The sequence below is a fragment of the Ambystoma mexicanum genome, chromosome 3p (genome assembly GCF_040938575.1).
Source record: "Ambystoma mexicanum isolate Mex_15411 chromosome 3p, UKY_AmexF1_1, whole genome shotgun sequence".
Taxonomy (NCBI): Eukaryota; Metazoa; Chordata; class Amphibia; order Caudata; family Ambystomatidae; genus Ambystoma; species Ambystoma mexicanum.
The window spans coordinates 154950643-154969389 of record NC_090925.1 but is presented as its reverse complement, the minus strand read 5'-3'; the positions used below and the strand labels follow the sequence as shown (position 1 = coordinate 154969389).

Sequence of the window (18747 nt, the reverse complement as noted above, 5' to 3'; positions counted from 1 at the left end):
TTTGTGAACCCCTGTGTCCTGCAGTTATTGTGTCATGTGCATGGTGTAGCATTAGGGTGCCACCCACTGTATCTGTCCTGTTATGGATTCCCTGATCATAAGTCCATCCTGTAGCCTAATCTGTTTTTTATTCTTTAATAACACCCTCAACTCTTCTTTTCCTGTACAATAATTTTCAGTTAAAGGATTTTGTTCGGGGTCCATCAAATGATTATAATAGATCCCCAATATTGGATCATCTTTTTACATCTTAATCAGATCTTGATCTGGTGTATCATAACTCCATTGCACTACTGGTTGTTCTACCTCTTTTGGAGCTTTGGAGCGTGTAACTGCATCTATTTGTATTTCACCAATTAAGTATTCAATGGGTAACAACTCTCCCATAACAGCCCCAATCTTGGCTAAATGATCTGCTTTATCATTTCCCTCCTTATCTTCTCCTGGAGTTTTCAAATGTTCACGAATTTTCCTCCAGTATACTGTTAAATCATTCTCTGACACTCATTTGTCTATAGCCTGTATCATTTCCCCATGCTTGAGAGGCTTTTTATTATATGTAAGCATGCCTCTTGCTTTCCAGCCAGGCAAATACTCTACAAAGCTATTTCGTGCATAATCAGGATCAGTCGCCAGCACAATTTCACTGAATTTGTTATCAATTGCAGTAATAATTGCTTTATAAATGGCTGCCAACTCTGCTATCTGGCTACTCCTAGCCTCAATTCTCATCCCTATACTAGGAATGCCCTCACATTTCAACCAGACATTTCCTATCCCTGATACCAACTGTTCACTGCTGTCATTTTCAATGTGAAAAGCACATCCATCAACATGTACAGTTGGTAAATTCTTGCATGTATTTTCATCAAAAGCTTTGTGTGGTGACTGTTCAAACTCCTGCAAACTATATTCCACCTCTACTTCATCCGATACACTTTCAGCTGCACAGTCGTGTAAATCTGCTAATCCTTGAGCAACTGGGCTCTTTTTATTCTAGCCATACCTCACTTCTACAGGAAAGCCTTGCAATGCCAATGTCCATGAAGTAATTCTTATCCTTTTACTCTGTAGAAAACTGCAATGGTTGATGATTTGTCTCAATGATTACTTTCTCCCCCTGAACAATGGCACGAAAATGTTGCAAAGCCCACACAGTCGTCAAAATAATCTTTTCACATTCACTGAATTGAATTTCAACTTGAGAAAATGCCTTACTTGCATAAGCAATAGTTTTGTGGTTCAAATCGTGTTTTTGAGATAACACTGCTGACATACAATGTTCGGTGAAACCTATTTCTATAAAGAAATCTGTTTTCTATGGGATACGATAAGCATGGTGCCTTTATGAGACATTCTTCAATTTAGCAACTGCCTCAGATTGGTCCTCTTCCCATTTTCCAGGGCGTATTCAGCTTCAATAGTTTAGTCAATGGTTGAGTAATTTCAGCATAATTTTCAATACATTTCCTGTTATATCCCGTCATTCCTAATAAACTTTTTAAACATTTCACATTTCTAGGATCTTTCAATTCCTGTATGGCGTGCAATTTTTTCTTTTGTGGATTTAGCCCATGTTCAGTTACCTCATGGCCTAGGCAGTTCATCTTTTTCTTGCACCTTTGGGCCTTCTGTAAAGATACTTTGGCACTTGCTTTTTGCAATTGGTCGAGTACATGTCTAATTTCATTAAAGTTACTTTTTAAGTTTTCATTTTTTATCAGGACATCCTCTACATAAACTATGGTTCCTCTTTCCGCTGCATCTGGCATAGCCTTTCTCAAAAATATGCCAAATTCGATCGCACTATTGACATACCCGAATGGTGTTCTAGCCCACGCGTATTGCATTATATCAAATGAAAATTCATTTTGAATCTCCTCTGCCAGTGGCACACACCAATATCCAGATGGAAGATCTAATGTTGTAAACACCGTTGACCCATGCACTTGAGCAAGGCCTTGATCAATGAATGGCAGCGGCCATCTAGACACTGGCACTCTTTTATTTAATTCCCTCAGGTCTGCACACTGATGCCATTGACCATTTGGCTTTAACACACCCAAAATAGGAGTGTTAGAGATACTATGAATGGGTCTGATAATTCCCCTAGATTCAAAGTTCTTAATTATCTCTGCCAATGACTCTAAGCATGCCAGTGACAATCGATATTGGCGCCCAAATACTGGATTTCTACCACACCCCTCTGGTAATGTGGTAACATGTAAATTAGTTGGGCCACAATCATATGCATCTTTGGCAAATACTTCTTTAAATTCCATAAATATTTTTCTCAACTCATTCTTATCCTCTTCGCTATCGCATCCATCTGCTAACAGAATCTGCCCCTCTACCATTTTTGAAAATTCTGGGAACTCCTCCAGTGGAGGAACTTCTGTGCTCTCCTCTAACTGTGTGGCAGTATCTCTCTGCAAAGCTGCCACTTTTAAATACTTTGGTACATCAACCTCCATTTCAATGTGCTGACCCTTTGTTTCATTTTCATTTAAGTCAAATACTGTACAATTCTCCTGATGACAGCACACTGTCTCATTAGAATCATAAGGGTATACAGATTGAATTTTGAAGATCCCTTTGGGCGGAGACTCCAAATTCTCTGGCAACACACTGCGCATCTACATATCTCTCAGGGATATTTCCAATCACCATGTTATTGAAATATGCAGTATAATGTGATTTTTGTATGGCCATTCCTAATAAAGAATTCTCTTCTAAATGAATATCCTGACATCCGTTATTATTCACCATAATTTTGACGGACCCCTCCCCAACATCTACCAATGAGGTATATTCATAATCCAGGCCTTGTTGTTTCATGGATTCATTCAAGCACACAAATGAATCAGAATCTTTCATTTGCTGTCCACTCGTGCACTTTAGTGTTATAGCAACTTGCTTGGTGAGTGCAGGGATAGTAACATCCTTCTTCACCTGTAATTCAATCGTATATGGGACCAATTGTGCACAATGATAAGCCTTTCTTTTGTCTTCAAATTCGGGCGCAGGACCGCCTAGTCGGGACCATATTTTCCGGTTAAAGGATAGTTCCGGGACTTTTTTTTTATTGTCCCTACGGGTCGGCCATGTGTTTGTAAGCATAAATCGGTAGATCATAGAAAACTTTCCTATGGACCTTACCCGACTTTTCGCCCATTATCGCACTCGAAATCAGCCTCCATTTTGTGGTAATCCTATCATTTCGCCCCATCGATCTGGCTCACCTGCCTTTGCGGCACTAAATCAAATCCCCCGCCCTGAGCCTAACATCAGCAGACGCGTACTGCCCATTTCCCAACGCCAAAGCACGTTTCGTGTCAACAATCGCTGCGCCTCAGCTAATGACGTGTCGCCATGGAAATGGCAGGACGCCTCTTTCCCCAATAAGTATAAACAGACCGTTTCACAACACACAGCAGCAGATTTTCGATTCCATTCCTCTCTCTGTGTTACTTTGAGTATTCTGTGACTCGTTTCAGTGCTCTGGTCAGCTACCTTCGCCGCTTCTAGGCCTTGTGAACACCTGTACCTTCTCTGTAAATTATTTTACTTTCTTTACCACACAATGGCTACAATAATGCCGTATATGTACGAGCCTGAGTACACCGAGGAGGAACTACTGGAAAGGCAAGCACGCGAAAACGATGGGGATTCGGACGGCAGTTGGGAGGACCAGTCAACGGATGAAGAGCCTGGACCATGTTGCATGGACGGCGTCTCCACCTGGTGCACGTGTAATCAGTGCGAGCTAATGCCAACTGAGGAGGAGAACTGCTGCTGCCGTGAAAATTCCGGGTGCTTGGCCTACATTTCGGAAGGCGAGCAAAGTCTGCAGGAAGGCGAGCAAAGTCTGCAATGCATCACCGAGCTCCCAGAGTTCAGGGAAGCCTGCCTCTCACGGACCGTGTTGAGGATGATGATGGTGCTTATGCACGAACTTCGCGGCACTGTTCGTCCGCGTAATCCGAGTAACGAGTAAGAATACTCTGGTTGTGATGTCAGTGATGCCACTACTATTTCATGGTCGTCTCCCACATATAAAATTCCATCTACATATCATTCGAACGCATGTAAATTTGTTCCATATAGTGCATTTTCTAGATATATTTTTTTTCAAAGCAAAATGACATGTTTTACCTGAATCGACATTGATAAGAAAGTTTTGTCATTTTAATACAGTTTGCATCTTTCTTTTTCACAGGTCGTACAGGCTGGTGGCCTATCGTTGCTTCACTTGGTGGCTTCACGGGAGGCTCGGACACCGCGTTCAGAGAGTAATACCTGCCTGTGCGGTACTTGCCATTAGACAACATTTCCCCAGCGACAGTGGACAATACCGCGGGTTTTCCCTGGATGTGCTGCAACCGGAACTTTACAATGTGTAATGTTTATTATTTATGTTCAATTGAAATTAAGATCTAAAATAAAGCCCAACATATATTTTAACAATGGTTGTTTTGATTTTTTAAATGAATCTAGTGTGTCTCCATTGAATAGTCTTCCTGTGCCTTCTCTTGTCACACGACATGTCTCCGGCCAGCATCCTCCCTCACGCTGGCCGCCCACCTTCAATCCACATAACCGTTGAACCCATATATGCATCAGTCATACATATATTATTTTGCGGGTTGGCATCAAGCCTCCCGCCCTTGCCTCCTCCCCCGAAAATACTTACCACACCACTTTGTTCAAGCGTTGGCAATAAAAAGCCATTGGATTTTATTGATACAAAACATGGTTATAGGTAAATAATCAATATGGTTGATCATAATAAATCATCCTTTTGGGCACCGGGTACAGAGATGACCCCCATATATTCTCCTGGGAGGGTGAGGTATTTATAAACTCACCCCCCTGCCTTCCATGTACTAGATCCTGCAGCCTGCCTCTTACATGCGGTTAAATGGCCTCTCCTTAGTGAGGCCCTGCGGCAAACGGGTCTTGTCTGCACGACCACCGCCCCAATCCACCCCCCGCCCTATCAAAGGCAGTTCGCACCAGGGTACTTGCACTGGCAAGTGGAGCTGTCAGGGAGCGATAAAGGCCAAGAGGTGCCAAAGACCATGTACACTTCAAAGTGGTCTATAGAGCATGGGTTGTTGTTCCCATGTCTACCTCCAGACCCCGTGTCTCCTGCCAAGCATCCCCCCCTCACGCTGGACGCCCCCCTGCAATCCACATAAGTGTGTCTCCATTCACGAGTCTTCCTGTGTCTTGTCTGCACGACCACCGCCCCAATCCACCCCCCGCCCTATCAAAGGCATATACAAGTCATTCATTCACAAACACACCCCTGTTTCGAATTCTTTATAACCCACTTCATATTTCTAATGAGAACTTCTTTGCGCTTTGCTAGTCAACCCGTGAAGGTGCTGGTTATCTGCTCTTCGTCTCTGTGAACTTCCGTGACCACTTCGAGCAAACTCGTCAGTTTGCAACCTGTGAACTGCTCCCTGTTCTACGACAAGAAACTACTCTGATCCCGGCATCTAACTGTTTGTTCGTCAAGGTAAGGCCATGTACCATAATCATTTTGCGTCCAATTTTTTAATTTATATCTATTTGCTAGTAGTCATCAAATTGCATCCATGTTTTCTTTTCGTTCACGACAGTACATGCAAGGAACTAGTCACATGTTCTGAGTTTAGTCAAATTATTTTTCTATTTTTTTAAAAGTTATTCAAATACTTATCCGCATGTGAATAACGTGTATAGTTCCAAGAACCAAAACGAACCTTGCATTGAACCTTTTATGTGTCATTTAATTTTTTAACACATTGGTATTCATAGAGAATTGTTGATCTTTACTTTTCAGAACTTTCCACAATGCCTGCCTGTTCCATTGGCGGTTGCCCTTCGAAGACCCATAACAAATCTGAAGGTACTATAATGCATGTTTTCCCTAAAACAATAGATCAGATAAGAGAATGGGTCCGATATTGCGGATATCCACCGTCTGAGCTTGAAAGTAGAGTCCTAGAAGTCTTTGCGGACAAGAGGGGTGATCGATACCGCATCTGCAGCAGGCACTTTAGCTCAGACATGTACTCCACATCATTGCTAATAAAGAAGAAAACACTGCGAGCGAAGCGAAAATTGCTCTCAACCACTTTTCCCACTCTATTCGTCCACATCCCTCCACTGGTGAGTCAAGTTTACGGATTTAGCTCTCGGCCTTGCGGTAGTGTGTAGCATTAGCTAACAATAATTTCCCCATTTATGTATCCACTCAATATGAAGGCGGAAGATTCTCCATCTGTGTCGTTATTGCAGTCATCAGCCACTTCAAGCGCCTATCGGGTAATCTTACTTAGCTATTCTGACACTGACTTGTTTTAGGCATGTAAATCAATAGTTTATTTATCGTGTAATTATTACTGTCTTTCAGGGAGATGCTGAGGAGTCCAATGCATTGACGACAACCGTTGATGTCACTCAGATGCTCGAGGTACGTTTCCGGACAGTTCCATCGATGGAGATCATCAGATCTTGCATTCTTGTAGCGTGATTGTTACACACAATGTTTCTTTCGTTTTTAGCCATTGATATGTCCTTCTGTCGTCGCCCTCCTATGTGTCTTCTTTTTTCAATATTGTGTTCATTACTAATGAAAGTCCTATGTTTCAGGGAGTCGATGGAGCATTAGTCCAAGAAGAAGGGGGAGCATGCAGTTACGGGTCTGCGCAACAGCTTGCAGAAGTGTGCACCGCAGTTACAGCGTCCCTTGATGTTCTTATGCATTTCGAGGTATGGATACTGACAGTTCGATCAAGCAAGATCATATGACGTGATTACATCCGCTATACTTCCTTCTTTAATAACGCAAGTACTATGTTTCAGGGAGATGACGGAGCTTCTTCTACAAGAACATCACCCCTAGTAGTTGATGCAGATCTCTGGGTGGTGACACTTCCAACGATGGAGCAAATCGAATCATATTTAGATATCCATTATTTATTTTAGACAACTGATCATTTGTGCAGGTCTATTTAGATGAGCCGTTGACGCCTGCACAAAGTTTATGTTCTTTTTAACAAAATGGAAAACCATACTAATGCAATTACTGTGTTTCAGGGAGTTGCTGAAGCGTCATCTTCAATAATATCATCAATGGAAGTCTATGTGGAGCCCGAGGTATGGATCTTGACAGTTCCATCTAACTAGATAAACAATGCGTGAATAATTGTCGTTTGAATGTTCTACACAATGCGTTCATTCGAGTTTTGCTATTGTGATGTACGTATGGGTATTGGTCCCCAAGTACATTTTGTGTTTTCAATATTATTATACATACTAATGAAAGTTCTATGTTTCAGGGAGTCGATGGAGCGTCAGTGCGTGATGGATGTGCTTATCATGACAATATAGTCGTTGCAGCGCGAGAGGAAGTGGAGACATGCACACACGAGTCGGAGCAACAGCGTCCAGATGTTGAAGTTCGAGGCAAGAAAGTTTCAAAGAAAAGAAAGCAAAGGAACGTTAGTGTCCCGGTCACTATATTATGTTGTTTTTCACTGTTAATAGTTCAATACTGTAAGCTGTGTTTAAACTGAACATCCCTTTTCCAATCTGTCCTCTAGTTGCGAGTGGGTGTACGAACTAGATCTACACAGACAGTGAAGCGAACAAGAGATGTTGCTTGTTAAACCTTTTGGCAGGGACTTGAGACTGGAGATGCATCGTGCCAATGGGAAGAATATGAAGTGATTGACAACGGAGCTATACCACCACCAGCCATTGATAGTGAATTTCCTCCTGGTAGTTCGGATGCAGTCGGAGATCAATTGACAGAATCCACACCCGCAAAAAGTAAGAGCACGAGAAAGTTGAAGAAATTGTTTTTTTCTCCCATCGCCGGAGAAGGAACAAATGTTGCAATGGAAGAGAATGAAATGGACGACAATGAAACACCATCAATATCACTGAACATGGCGGAAGACGATATCAGAGATTGTACCTTTCATGTGAGTGACATGTCCTCAACGTTACAGGCCGAACCAGCTGGGATGCAGAGTGACAGTATAAGGAAAGAGGCCAAATTCATTGTATTCGATAGTTGTTTGATGGATATTATTATTATGATGAAATGTGGGCATTCGGTTGGTGGGGAAGTATGTGGGGAGCCATTGATTAATGTGACTCGTGCAATTCGAGGCAGTAACCTTAAAATACATGCCACCTGTACACAATATCATCCGTTCTCATGGTCTGCACAACCCATGCTGGGGCAACTGCCAGCAGGCAATCTACTTTGTGCAGCGGCCGCACTTTTTAGTGGTTCAAGTTTTAAAAAGTTACAATATTTCTTTCAGTTTGCGGGAATCCATTTCATTGCGAAAACTCAGTTCTACAAATACCAAACAGATTATCTATTTCCAGCCATTAGCGAAGCTTGGAGAATGGAAAAAATGTCTATTGAAAGTACATTCGCGGGCAAACGGTTCAGGCTAGCCGGCGATGGACGGTGCGACAGCCCAGGATTTTCAGCCAAGTACTGCACCTACCACTTTCAGGACATGAAAAGTAAGAAAATTGTGAGTTCGGTGGTCGTGCAGGTGTCACAAAGTACATCCTCAGTGGCCATGGAGAAAGTTGGCTTTGTAGCATCATTGCAAGAACTACAATCGCGGGGAATGGTGATCGACCTGATAGCCACGGACAGACACGTTTCAATTGCCAAGACAATGAGAGAAGAGTACAAAAATATAAATCACCAATTTTATGTATGGCATCTTGCAAAAACAATCAATAAAAAAATGTCGGCTGCAGGTAAAAAAAAAGATATGCAAGGTATTTCACAGTGGTCCAAGTCAATCAGCAACCATCTTTGGTGGAGCTCAAAAACATGTGAAGGGTCGTTGGAAATTCTACTGGAAAAATGGCGGTCAGTAATGTTACACTGTACAAACGTTCACCGTTGGACCACAAACCAATATTTCCACAATTGTGAACATGGCCATTTGTCCACAGAGGAGGCACGGAAGAAGAAGTGGTTGATTCCTTCATCACCCACTCACAAAGCCATTGAAAAGATTGTATTTGATAAAACTATAACAAGAGATTTGAGGGGACTCACGGAATTCTGCCACACAGGAGATTTGGAGGTGTTCCACAATATGTGCCTAAAGTACAGGCCGAAACGATTGCATTTTGGCATGGAGGGCATGATAAATCGGACTCTTCTAGCGGTCTTGGCACATAACCATAATGTTGGCCGTCAACAAAGTAGGACGACCGGAACTTTAGGGACGCTTCGCTACAATAAGGCCTTCACTAAAAGAAGTAAACAATGGGTGATCAAACCAGTGTTTGAGGATATGCAATATGAGTTTATTGAGAGACTAATTGTTGATGTGCTAGATAGGCACATACATGGAGTTGTGAACGAACCTCTGCAGGGGACAACTGCTTTGCCACCCAACATTGCCTCTGTTCCATGTCCACCTAAAGCAGAGCTCATTGAGACATACACATCACGGTTTAAATGATTGTAATTTGATTGTCTGTTCTCTCGAGTCTGCTCATGTCGCAGGCCCATTAAATATGTGTATCTATGTAATGTGTAAATAAAAGTCATTGCTCAGTGTACATGCAATGTGTCTCTCCACCCTTGCCCCTCCCTTCACCATGCAGTAGTGCGAACCACACCTGTGACTTTGCTCTCGAGTCTGCTCATGTCGCAGGCCCATTGAATATGTGTATCTATGTAATGTGTAAATAAAAGTCATTGCTCAGTGTACATGCAATGTGTCTATCCAACCTTGTTCATTTGCGCATTAAATTAAACCAAACAGTAATATAAATAATTTTTCAAAAAATATAGAATGTCTCCGTATTTATGGTTCTCTGGGGCTGCAAATAAAATGCAAAGATGGAGTGGAAATTTCAAGTCCTGTGAGATGGCCTTAGACTGAATGTAGCTAACTAGGAATAGGAATGTGTGCTCTTTGAAAGTGAAGGTCAGCTGCTTTGATTTTTTGCTCGGGTGCCGGAATGGCCCACGACTGAGTATAAGGTTCTATTGTTATTTGACCTTGACAGGCCGGGACCATCCCGAAAGACTTCTTTTTGGGGCTGTGGTGCAATAACGTAAAAAACGATAATGAATAAAATTTCAGAAACGATAGCCACGTTCATTAGAAGAAATAACGTCGGCATAGAAGGAGTGATATTTCGGGGCTGCCCTACGCACAGACACAATGGAAAATGCAAATATAATGTAAGTAACTCTTTAGATGAGTTTATACCGCAATTTAATTACTAGACAGTAGTTTTAAAGACGGGTTAAGTTGTACTTGTTCGTTCTATGTGGCATATTGTTTTGTTAACCTTATATAAAACCTTCCTCTTTGCTTCTGCTTTCTCTCTCCCTCTCCCCTGCTACAACTGGTCCACTGTCTGCGACCTCGGTCCTGGGTCCTTCCACTCTCCACCTGCACTGCCTCCCTGTCAACCCCTGCACTGGTGGACTGTCTCAGTATCCTACAGCCCCCCCTTCCCAGCACTTGTTCTGCACTTATCTTGCACTTGCCACCAGCTGGCCCTATGTATTTATTATTTTATGCTACTTACCTTGTACTCCACTTCCCCCCTCCCCTTCCCCTTGCACTTTTACCTTCCCCCTACCCCTGCACTTGCGCGATCGAAATGACACCTGGCCTAGTAGGATCGTTGTCTGTCTTCTCCTTGTTCCCCCCCCCCCCACTGGCGCTCAGGCGGCTCTGAAAAAGGCGGAGGAGAGGGGGTGGGTTACTGGAAAGGACGTATTATACCCAGTAGCGCTGTCCTAGCTATGAAATGAATAATTTTAATAAAGATCTGATGGTGAGACTAATTTCATTTTTTATGTTTTTAGGTACATCATACACTACTGTCTGTGTCACGAGTACCAGACACCGGCGGACGGCTTCTACAGCCGCCAGTTGCTTCTCCGCGTGAACAACGTTACCACCCTGACCATTTTATGGGACGATCGCCAAGTACAAGTATGCCCTTACGCAGTACTAACGGTTAGATGCAACATACCTACCGTTGTGGTGGCCTAGTGCCTCGTTGTTGGAACAGCCATGCGATTATCAGTGCGACCGAAGAGCTTATTTTTATCGTAAACCAACACCCTGTGTACTGCACACGAACATCGCTTCCCTCAAGACGAACTATTTTGGATCGAGAGCAAAGAAAAATGCAAATCGCTGAATATTCTCTAAACATTTGATGTCCAATAAATGTACTTTGCCAAATGTACAATCTTGCCGTTTGCTTTTAAACCACAGTTTCACATTCCGAATTGTGGCGCTGTATTGTGAGATGATCTAAGACCCTGTGTACAGCAAAGGACCATCGCGTTCCTCAAAACGAACTTTTTGGAACGTGAGCAAATAAAAATGCAAATCGCTGAATATTCTCTAAACATTTGATGTCAAATAAATGTACTTTACCACATTTACAATCTTGCGGTTTGATTTAAAAGTACAGTTTCATATTCCGAATTGTGGCGCGCTGTGTTGTGAGCTGATCTGTGTTGATTTCCGGGTTCTGTGTGGAGTCGCGCAGAAGACGCCTGGGCGCGTTTGCCTACGCAGCACAGTCACGTCACGGATAGAGGCGGGGAATATGAATGTTTTGATGAAGTCTGTTTCAGGGGCGGGGGATTTGATTTAGTGCCGCAAAGGCAGGTGAGCCAGGTAGATGTGGGGAAATGATAGGATTATCACACAATGGAGGCTGATTTCGAGTGCGATAATGGGCGAAAAGTCGGGTAAGGTCCATAGGAAAGTTTTCTACGATCTACCGATTTATGCTTACAAACACATGGCCGACCCGTAGGGACAATAAAAAAAAAAAGTCCCGGAACTATCCTTTAAGGAAATCTAACACCATGCACATTCTGTGCATGATATCATTGCCCAGATAAAAATCATGTTGTGTTCCACTCACTATCCACACATTGTGGTAGAGGGTTTTTTGGCCAATATTTATCTTTAGCATGCACCTTCCTGCAATTCGATTTTCAAAATCTGGATTGTCCAAACCAGAGACATTTTGGATTTTAATTCTAAATTTTGGGATCACCTCCCTTTTCATTATTCTCTGCAGTAGTTTCTCATTAATAAAACTCCTTTCCTGTTCAAGCGCCAAAGTGGCTTTTATCATTTTAGAATGGACATTTATATTAATGTGAATCCATGGCTGCTCATCTTCCATGTGTATTTCAGCAAGGGTGGTGGTGTGTTTTTCTGTGTCTGCTTTAGGAATGGTGTTCTGTTTGCACTTCTCTTCTTTTAAATAAAAGCGCAATGTGTGTTATCTATTTCAGTTTGCCATTTCTTCCTAGGGTCCAAATAAATCTGCATAGATTGTTTTTCTTTTTCACTTTGCATTTTTTCCTGACACATCAAAATGACAGTGACACTAGGCACACAGCTATTCTGTAGGTCCACTTCCACTGCATCATTCAATTTGGCAACAGTATGGCATTAATTTACTCTGCTGTTTTGTGACTTTATTTTCTTGGGCCTTAATGTTTTTTTTGTTAGAGACCACAGGACCCCGTTTAGCCCATCAATGAGAAGAGACCATCTTTTCAGGCAATCTGTTCCCATCAAGAATGGAATTTCACAAATAGATGTGATCAATAATTCCCGTTTCATTCTGTGTTTTCCTATCTTTATGTCAACCTCGGTGACACCCTCGATAGACACCTCCCCACCATTAAAGGTATGTACTATCACTCTGCCTCACTTTGATCTGATTCTGTGGAGATCTCCCTTCATTGATACTTTTTACCAATTCTTTGGACATAATTGTGGCCTGGGCTCCTGTGTCAATCATGGCAAATGATTCCAAACTTCTCTTCCAAACACACATAAAAAGTGTGAATTTTTACTGATTTCAGGATTCACCTTTCTCAGACCCTTCTCACTTTTGGCTAAGCACATCGGTAAATGAAATGACATTTTTCCCTCCTTTCTGTCCATTTACAGTTGAGAAACCTTACTTATCTCCATATTCAGAGGTCCTTTGGGAAACACACAACATAGTACATGTTGTCATTATGTCTCTCGCGGTTCAGAAATGACATGACATAATTATAGCGCCTGAAAACAACATGTGTCTTCATTTGCAACACTCTCAATGCTTTTTTTAAATTAGTATTTAGTGGCAATGTGATTAAATAGAGCGTTAACACAATATTCCTTCACAAATATAACAGCATTGGCATACTTCTACACAAGTCAAATATTTTGGCTCTGCCCAATGCTTGTTTTTTACAGGACTTAGTGAAGGACACGCATGGTATTATAAATCAAATTGCAGAAGGAAAACATTTGTATTATACCAGAAGCCGTTTACAGTTCCAATTTTGTATTAAATCTAAGTAGACTGATTTGAAAAAACACGGACAGGCACTTAGAGTAGAGCGTTTGATGGTAAGGCTAGATCAAGAGATACCAGTCGGATGTGTTTTGGTCAGGGATGGGCAGGAAGTGGGTGGGAATGACCATAGGGATTAACATGGGCATGCACAGCCAATGGATGGGAAAATAACCAAACAACAACTACAAGCTTTGTGTCCCACCTCATTTGCCATTTCTCTCTAGCTGTACTCAAATGCAATAGTATTGGGTTGCAGGTGGCTCTTAGCCCCACCTAATAGTCAAAACTAAAAATATATCAAATAATATAGTTTACATATTATCCTAAATATATATTATATATATATTTCTGAGGCTTGTGGAACTTCTTAGAATCACATGTTTTGCATAGGCTGACATCTAATGGTTGGAGCAGAGTATTGTATCATTTAATTTTGATATAAAAAAGGAAGTTGACAGGGTGTTTCTTTAATATTTTCCCTACTGTGACATGTACTGCGCCATGCCCTATGCAAAGCATGTGAATCTAAGCAGATACAAGTATCAGAAAGACGATTAAAGGTATGTAATGTTTTTCATATATATTATACACACACAACATATAGGATTATAAGAAACTGTTTACATTCCATCTAATGTTTAACATATTCTCAATCTCATACCTCTCATATCATAGCTTGATTATGTGATGTATCAAAAAAATCACACCCTAATACTAAGTTGCTTACATCCCCCATAAATGACACTACAAGTGTAGAAACTCGGGTATTACTTCAGAATAGAACTTAGGGCTGTACAATGCAACAGCAAATGTTTAATGCTTACAGTCTGTGTTCTATGTCAGATCCAACACATTCTATCTTTCATTGGAAGACCTCCTGATGCACCGATAACCTCAAACATTATTTGACTTCTACGGTGACGCCCTAAACACAGCCCTAGCCTGTCCAGTGCATCATTATTCCCACAAGATGTCCATCAGAACCAAGAGATCCTGCCAATTGGAGCGGAGTGTTTCATACATTCCTTGTGACCTATTATAATGCTAACAATAAGTTGAGGACTAGAGGAAATGTACAGTAGGTAAAGATTATTTCACATTCTTTCTTTTAGTAAAACGCTCCCCACCGGAAGTCCCAACACCACCCTGCATAGAGGCAACACCACCCCGCGTAGAGTCGTGCCCCATGGACTGGTTCTACAATGGAAGGACATGCTACCACTTCTCCAAGGAGGAAATGGAGTGGGAGGAGAGCCAGCGCTTCTGCTCCTCATATAACGCATCACTGGCTCTCATCGACGCCCAGGAGGAACTGGTGAGAATATATACAACATAAATACAATATGCGTTTCTCTTGGACAAATACCCCTGCAGGTGGAAGTACATAACCAGAGATGCGCCACACTATCGGCATACACTCAGCCCGAGGCAATCAGCCGGGGCCACTGTGGCACATGGTCAGTCACTAGTAGTTTATCACTAGTACAACATTTGTAATTTCATTTTTTTAATGTAACTCTTCTGCTAAATTTCATTTGCTTTAATTCACTGCAAAGCGGTTGTTGCTTTGTCAGACACGGCTTGTCTGTGTTTCAAATCCGTTTGAACTAATAGAACTGATAGACTGGAGAAGCTCGACTGCAGTGAAGGTAATCCTCTACAGAGTCCACCAGCAGTGTGCTGGCAGCGTGTAGGTGTCCCCTGATGTGCTGTGTGGAAGGGTGAGTGCATGGGGAGTCTGGAGTGGTATGGGGGCGGTTGAGAAGTGAGAGGGGGCTGCATGGATGGATGCTGTGCTGCTGGGCTCTGAAGAGAATTACTTAAATAAACCCACCTTCACCACAATCCTGTTCCCAGGCGTAACTTCATACATGCACGCTAACATCCAGGTTGTGCAAGTAGAACTTAAATCAATACATGTATAGGAAACGTGAGATGGGATAAGCGCTTAGAAGCTTCTTAGATTACAAGTAAAGACAGCAAGATCCTCACCCACAATTGCTCTTACATGTACTGTCAGCACTAACCCCTCATACAGGTCATGCAATGGCACCATCTGTGAGCTGACAGCCCAGATGGTATCATATAAAGTAACTTCACGTCATTACACATAAGGATGAGAAACACCACCTGTGATACCAGCAAAGCTGACAAAGTCACACCAGGGCACCACAAGGCTATAGGAGGTTGACCTAGTAAGTAAGACTCTTGAAAGGGGACACGCATGAATAGTGCTTACAGAATAGAAAGGAAAACATTGTCATTCATGTAAGGGCAGGACAACACAGGGGTGTCTAAAGGATCAGATTTATCTTGCAGAACACAGCAAGGTCGCAGAACTATACAACAGACACACAGGACCGTGTAGAAACAGGAAAGCACTGGTAGGGACTGACTTCAAAATGGATGATTGAAAGGGAATTCAGAAAGCAGGAAATACTAAAAAGCAGACAGAATTCGAAATCCAGTGATACAGGAACATGGCCAAGGCGCTATTAACAAACAATACAGAGCCAGGGAGAAGGGACTGAACACAGACAGGGGTGTGTATGCACAGATCACTGCAATGTGTCCTAATTACACACTCTTGCCATAGGGTACAGTCACTGTATATGTGGATGGTGCAGAGCCACACTGCAGCATCCCGCTGCTGGCATGACAATTGTCCACTCCTTTCTATTTTGGGAACATCCACTGAGAGCCCACCAAAGGATGCCTCTGTGTGTGTTCTCAATGTTGACCAAATGCCAAAAGAAACTAAACACAACCAGACCAGTGTGCGACAGATGTGTCCCAGACACACATCCAACCATTGAAGTGGTGTGTTCACAGCAGCACTGGAGTTGTCGGTGCTTCTTCTTCCAGAACTTGCCATGACACTGGCCATGATGTCTGAATTGGTGGATGTGACAATGACATGTCACATGCTGTATGTATTGTGATGGAGCATCTCAAGGTGCATTCAATGTTGTCATTATATAACTGCCTTGGTGCATAACACTACATAGGACACAACACTACATAGGGCACAACCATTCACCTGGTGTCTGGTGGCCCATAGGACCTGGCATGGTATGCAGGCTGAGTCTCTAGCCTAAAGCCCTTCCCCTGTGTTGCCATTTGCTTGAGCCTGCAACTCATCAACCCCCACCTGTCTTTGTATTGCTAATGGCATACTTTGCAAAGCACCAACGAGAATCAGACTGCTGATATGCGGCATTATTGGGAATGTGCAATATAGGTTGCCATAATAAGAGGACAGACAGTCAGGTTGTGGGCCGTTTTCAACTTTGTGCAATGGCATGTGGGCGTGGAGATGTGCGTGAGTTTTGTGTATTACCACTCTGCAGAGTAACATGTGTGGAACTGTCATGTGTCTCACTGAGGATGTTGAGGTGATGTTGGCCAACATGACAGTGATTTGTGTGTGGCAATGGCCATATTCACCAATGACTCAATTTATTTTTTGTTCTGCTGCATGAATGACCCTGGTCAAAAGCTGCGGCCGTGCAGAAACACAAGTGTCGGCATGAATCCGTACAAAGGTGGGACATCTCCAAAGGGGGAACCAAGGGGATGCATTGGTGCTTGAGGAGCCCACTTCAGGGCCAGAGGACGATATGGACACTATAAATGTCCTTTAGTGGGAGCCACACGCTCAGTCTTCCCTACTGCCACACCTCTGCCTGCTTTAGATCTTGCAGATGTTCACACCTGGTTTACAGATGTTCTTCCTGGTGTCTTGTACACAGCTCCTTAGAGCAGAAAAGTGAAGTCTCAATACACTTTAGCTGAGCGTCGCATCCTCCTGTGTTGTCTGGCCAAGCCGGTGTCACCACACACCCTGTTGCCTCACTGTGTGGCTGAGACATTACCCACTTCCTAGTGATGAGACATCATCTGGGCCCCTCATGTCACCACCAGTAGAGTGGGGGCCCCTCATGTCACCACCAGTAGAGTTGGTTCTCAGTGGATTGCCCAAACAAGTCACTCTTAGAGTGCCGTAAGCCATTAATTGGTGGCACTATTTAGCCTGGTACTAATATATGCCTCCTGCAGACGAGTACAACACACGATTAACAGGTGGTACCATACAGTCTTGCACAAGGAGTGCACCTGCAGACAAGCTTATTCCAGGTGAAACATAGGGTTATACATCTGTGCTTCTTTTATTTTTTACGGGTTTTTGCAATGTGCTGATTTCCTTTAACTTATATGACAATTTTAAATATATTTGTTACCAGCTGCTGTGTTTTTGTTTCACTCATGACAGCACAGTACCTCTCTAGGACATCATTATTCATAAGGAATATTTTCCTCTTCTGACTCCTGGCTGCAAGAGTTCCCTAGGCCCTCCGTGTCCTTGCTTCCCTTTACCTCCCCCTGCCCCATCGTGCTCCCTTGGGTGAACTGGGCCCTTATCCGACGGCCTTCTAGGCAGCCCCTGCTTTGGCAGCACTCTAAGTGAAGGACCCCAAGGCTAAGGACAGCTCCAGTGGATGCGTCTTCAGTTGGTGCCGGCCGGTGTCAGCCGGGGAAGCAGGGAAGCCTGCAGCCATCAACCTGCTGTGCATGCCGATGTAGGTGCAATCAGGGGAGGGGGAGAACTCACTGCATTGCACCCCCTCCCCCTCATATCACTCCATTGCTGCTTCCACACCACACATTAGCATCTCAGTAAATGGTCTTGTTCAGCCTCCCTCACATCTCCCAGGAAAGCCACATTCTCTCGCCATTGCTGCTGTGTTGAAAACTAGGTCTTTTCCCCTCCTTTTTGGAAAGTCGAATCTGGGTGTAAACTCGGCCTTTTCCCCTCTTTTTAGAAAAGTAAAATCTGGGTGTTTTTGATTGTGGTCACTGTGGCACTGTTACGTGTCCCATTAGACTCTCTCCCACTCTCTAGGTCCCCATCCCACTGGGAGTACCTTATACTATTATGTGTACCTGTCTGCCCTACTGTGTGTTCCCACTGTTTGACCCCCCCCATGGACCACCCTTGTTGCATCCTGTGCTATGCAGTGCTGGGCTGTGAATCACTCTTCTCTCATTCACTCCCTCCTACTCCCCCTTGAACCCTCTATGGTGCTCTCCATCTCCCCCATATTCTCTAACTGCTACTCTATCTCCTATCCTATCCCTCTCACTAAGTTGGGAAGGAAGAGGTTCAAGAGAGACATCCTGGTCTCCAACTCAGGCCTCGCTATCACTGTTACCTACATCAATGCTTCCAATACACAGACTCTCACCAACATCTTCTTTGTCGTTCCCGCACCAGACCTATGAACCCCTCACATTGTCTCTGATCTCTCTCCTATCTCCTCCTCTCCCATTATTGATGGCACCAGATGGGAG

The 18747-nt window shown here is 43.2% G+C and overlaps 1 protein-coding gene across 4 annotated transcripts in view; it reads left to right on the top strand.

Moving 5' to 3' along the window:
* Positions 1–18747, top strand: part of LOC138580186 (C-type lectin domain family 2 member L-like) — a 517651-nt gene that overhangs the window by 153343 nt on the left and 345561 nt on the right. For 3 of the 4 annotated variants that reach the window (XM_069650519.1, XM_069650518.1, XM_069650521.1), the window contains exon 3: positions 14508–14710. The exons of the other annotated variant lie outside the window; for it this stretch is intronic. In XM_069650519.1, the coding sequence (XP_069506620.1) occupies positions 14508–14710 (203 nt within the window). The remainder of the gene's footprint in view (positions 1–14507; positions 14711–18747) is intronic. 4 annotated transcript variants of the gene reach the window in all.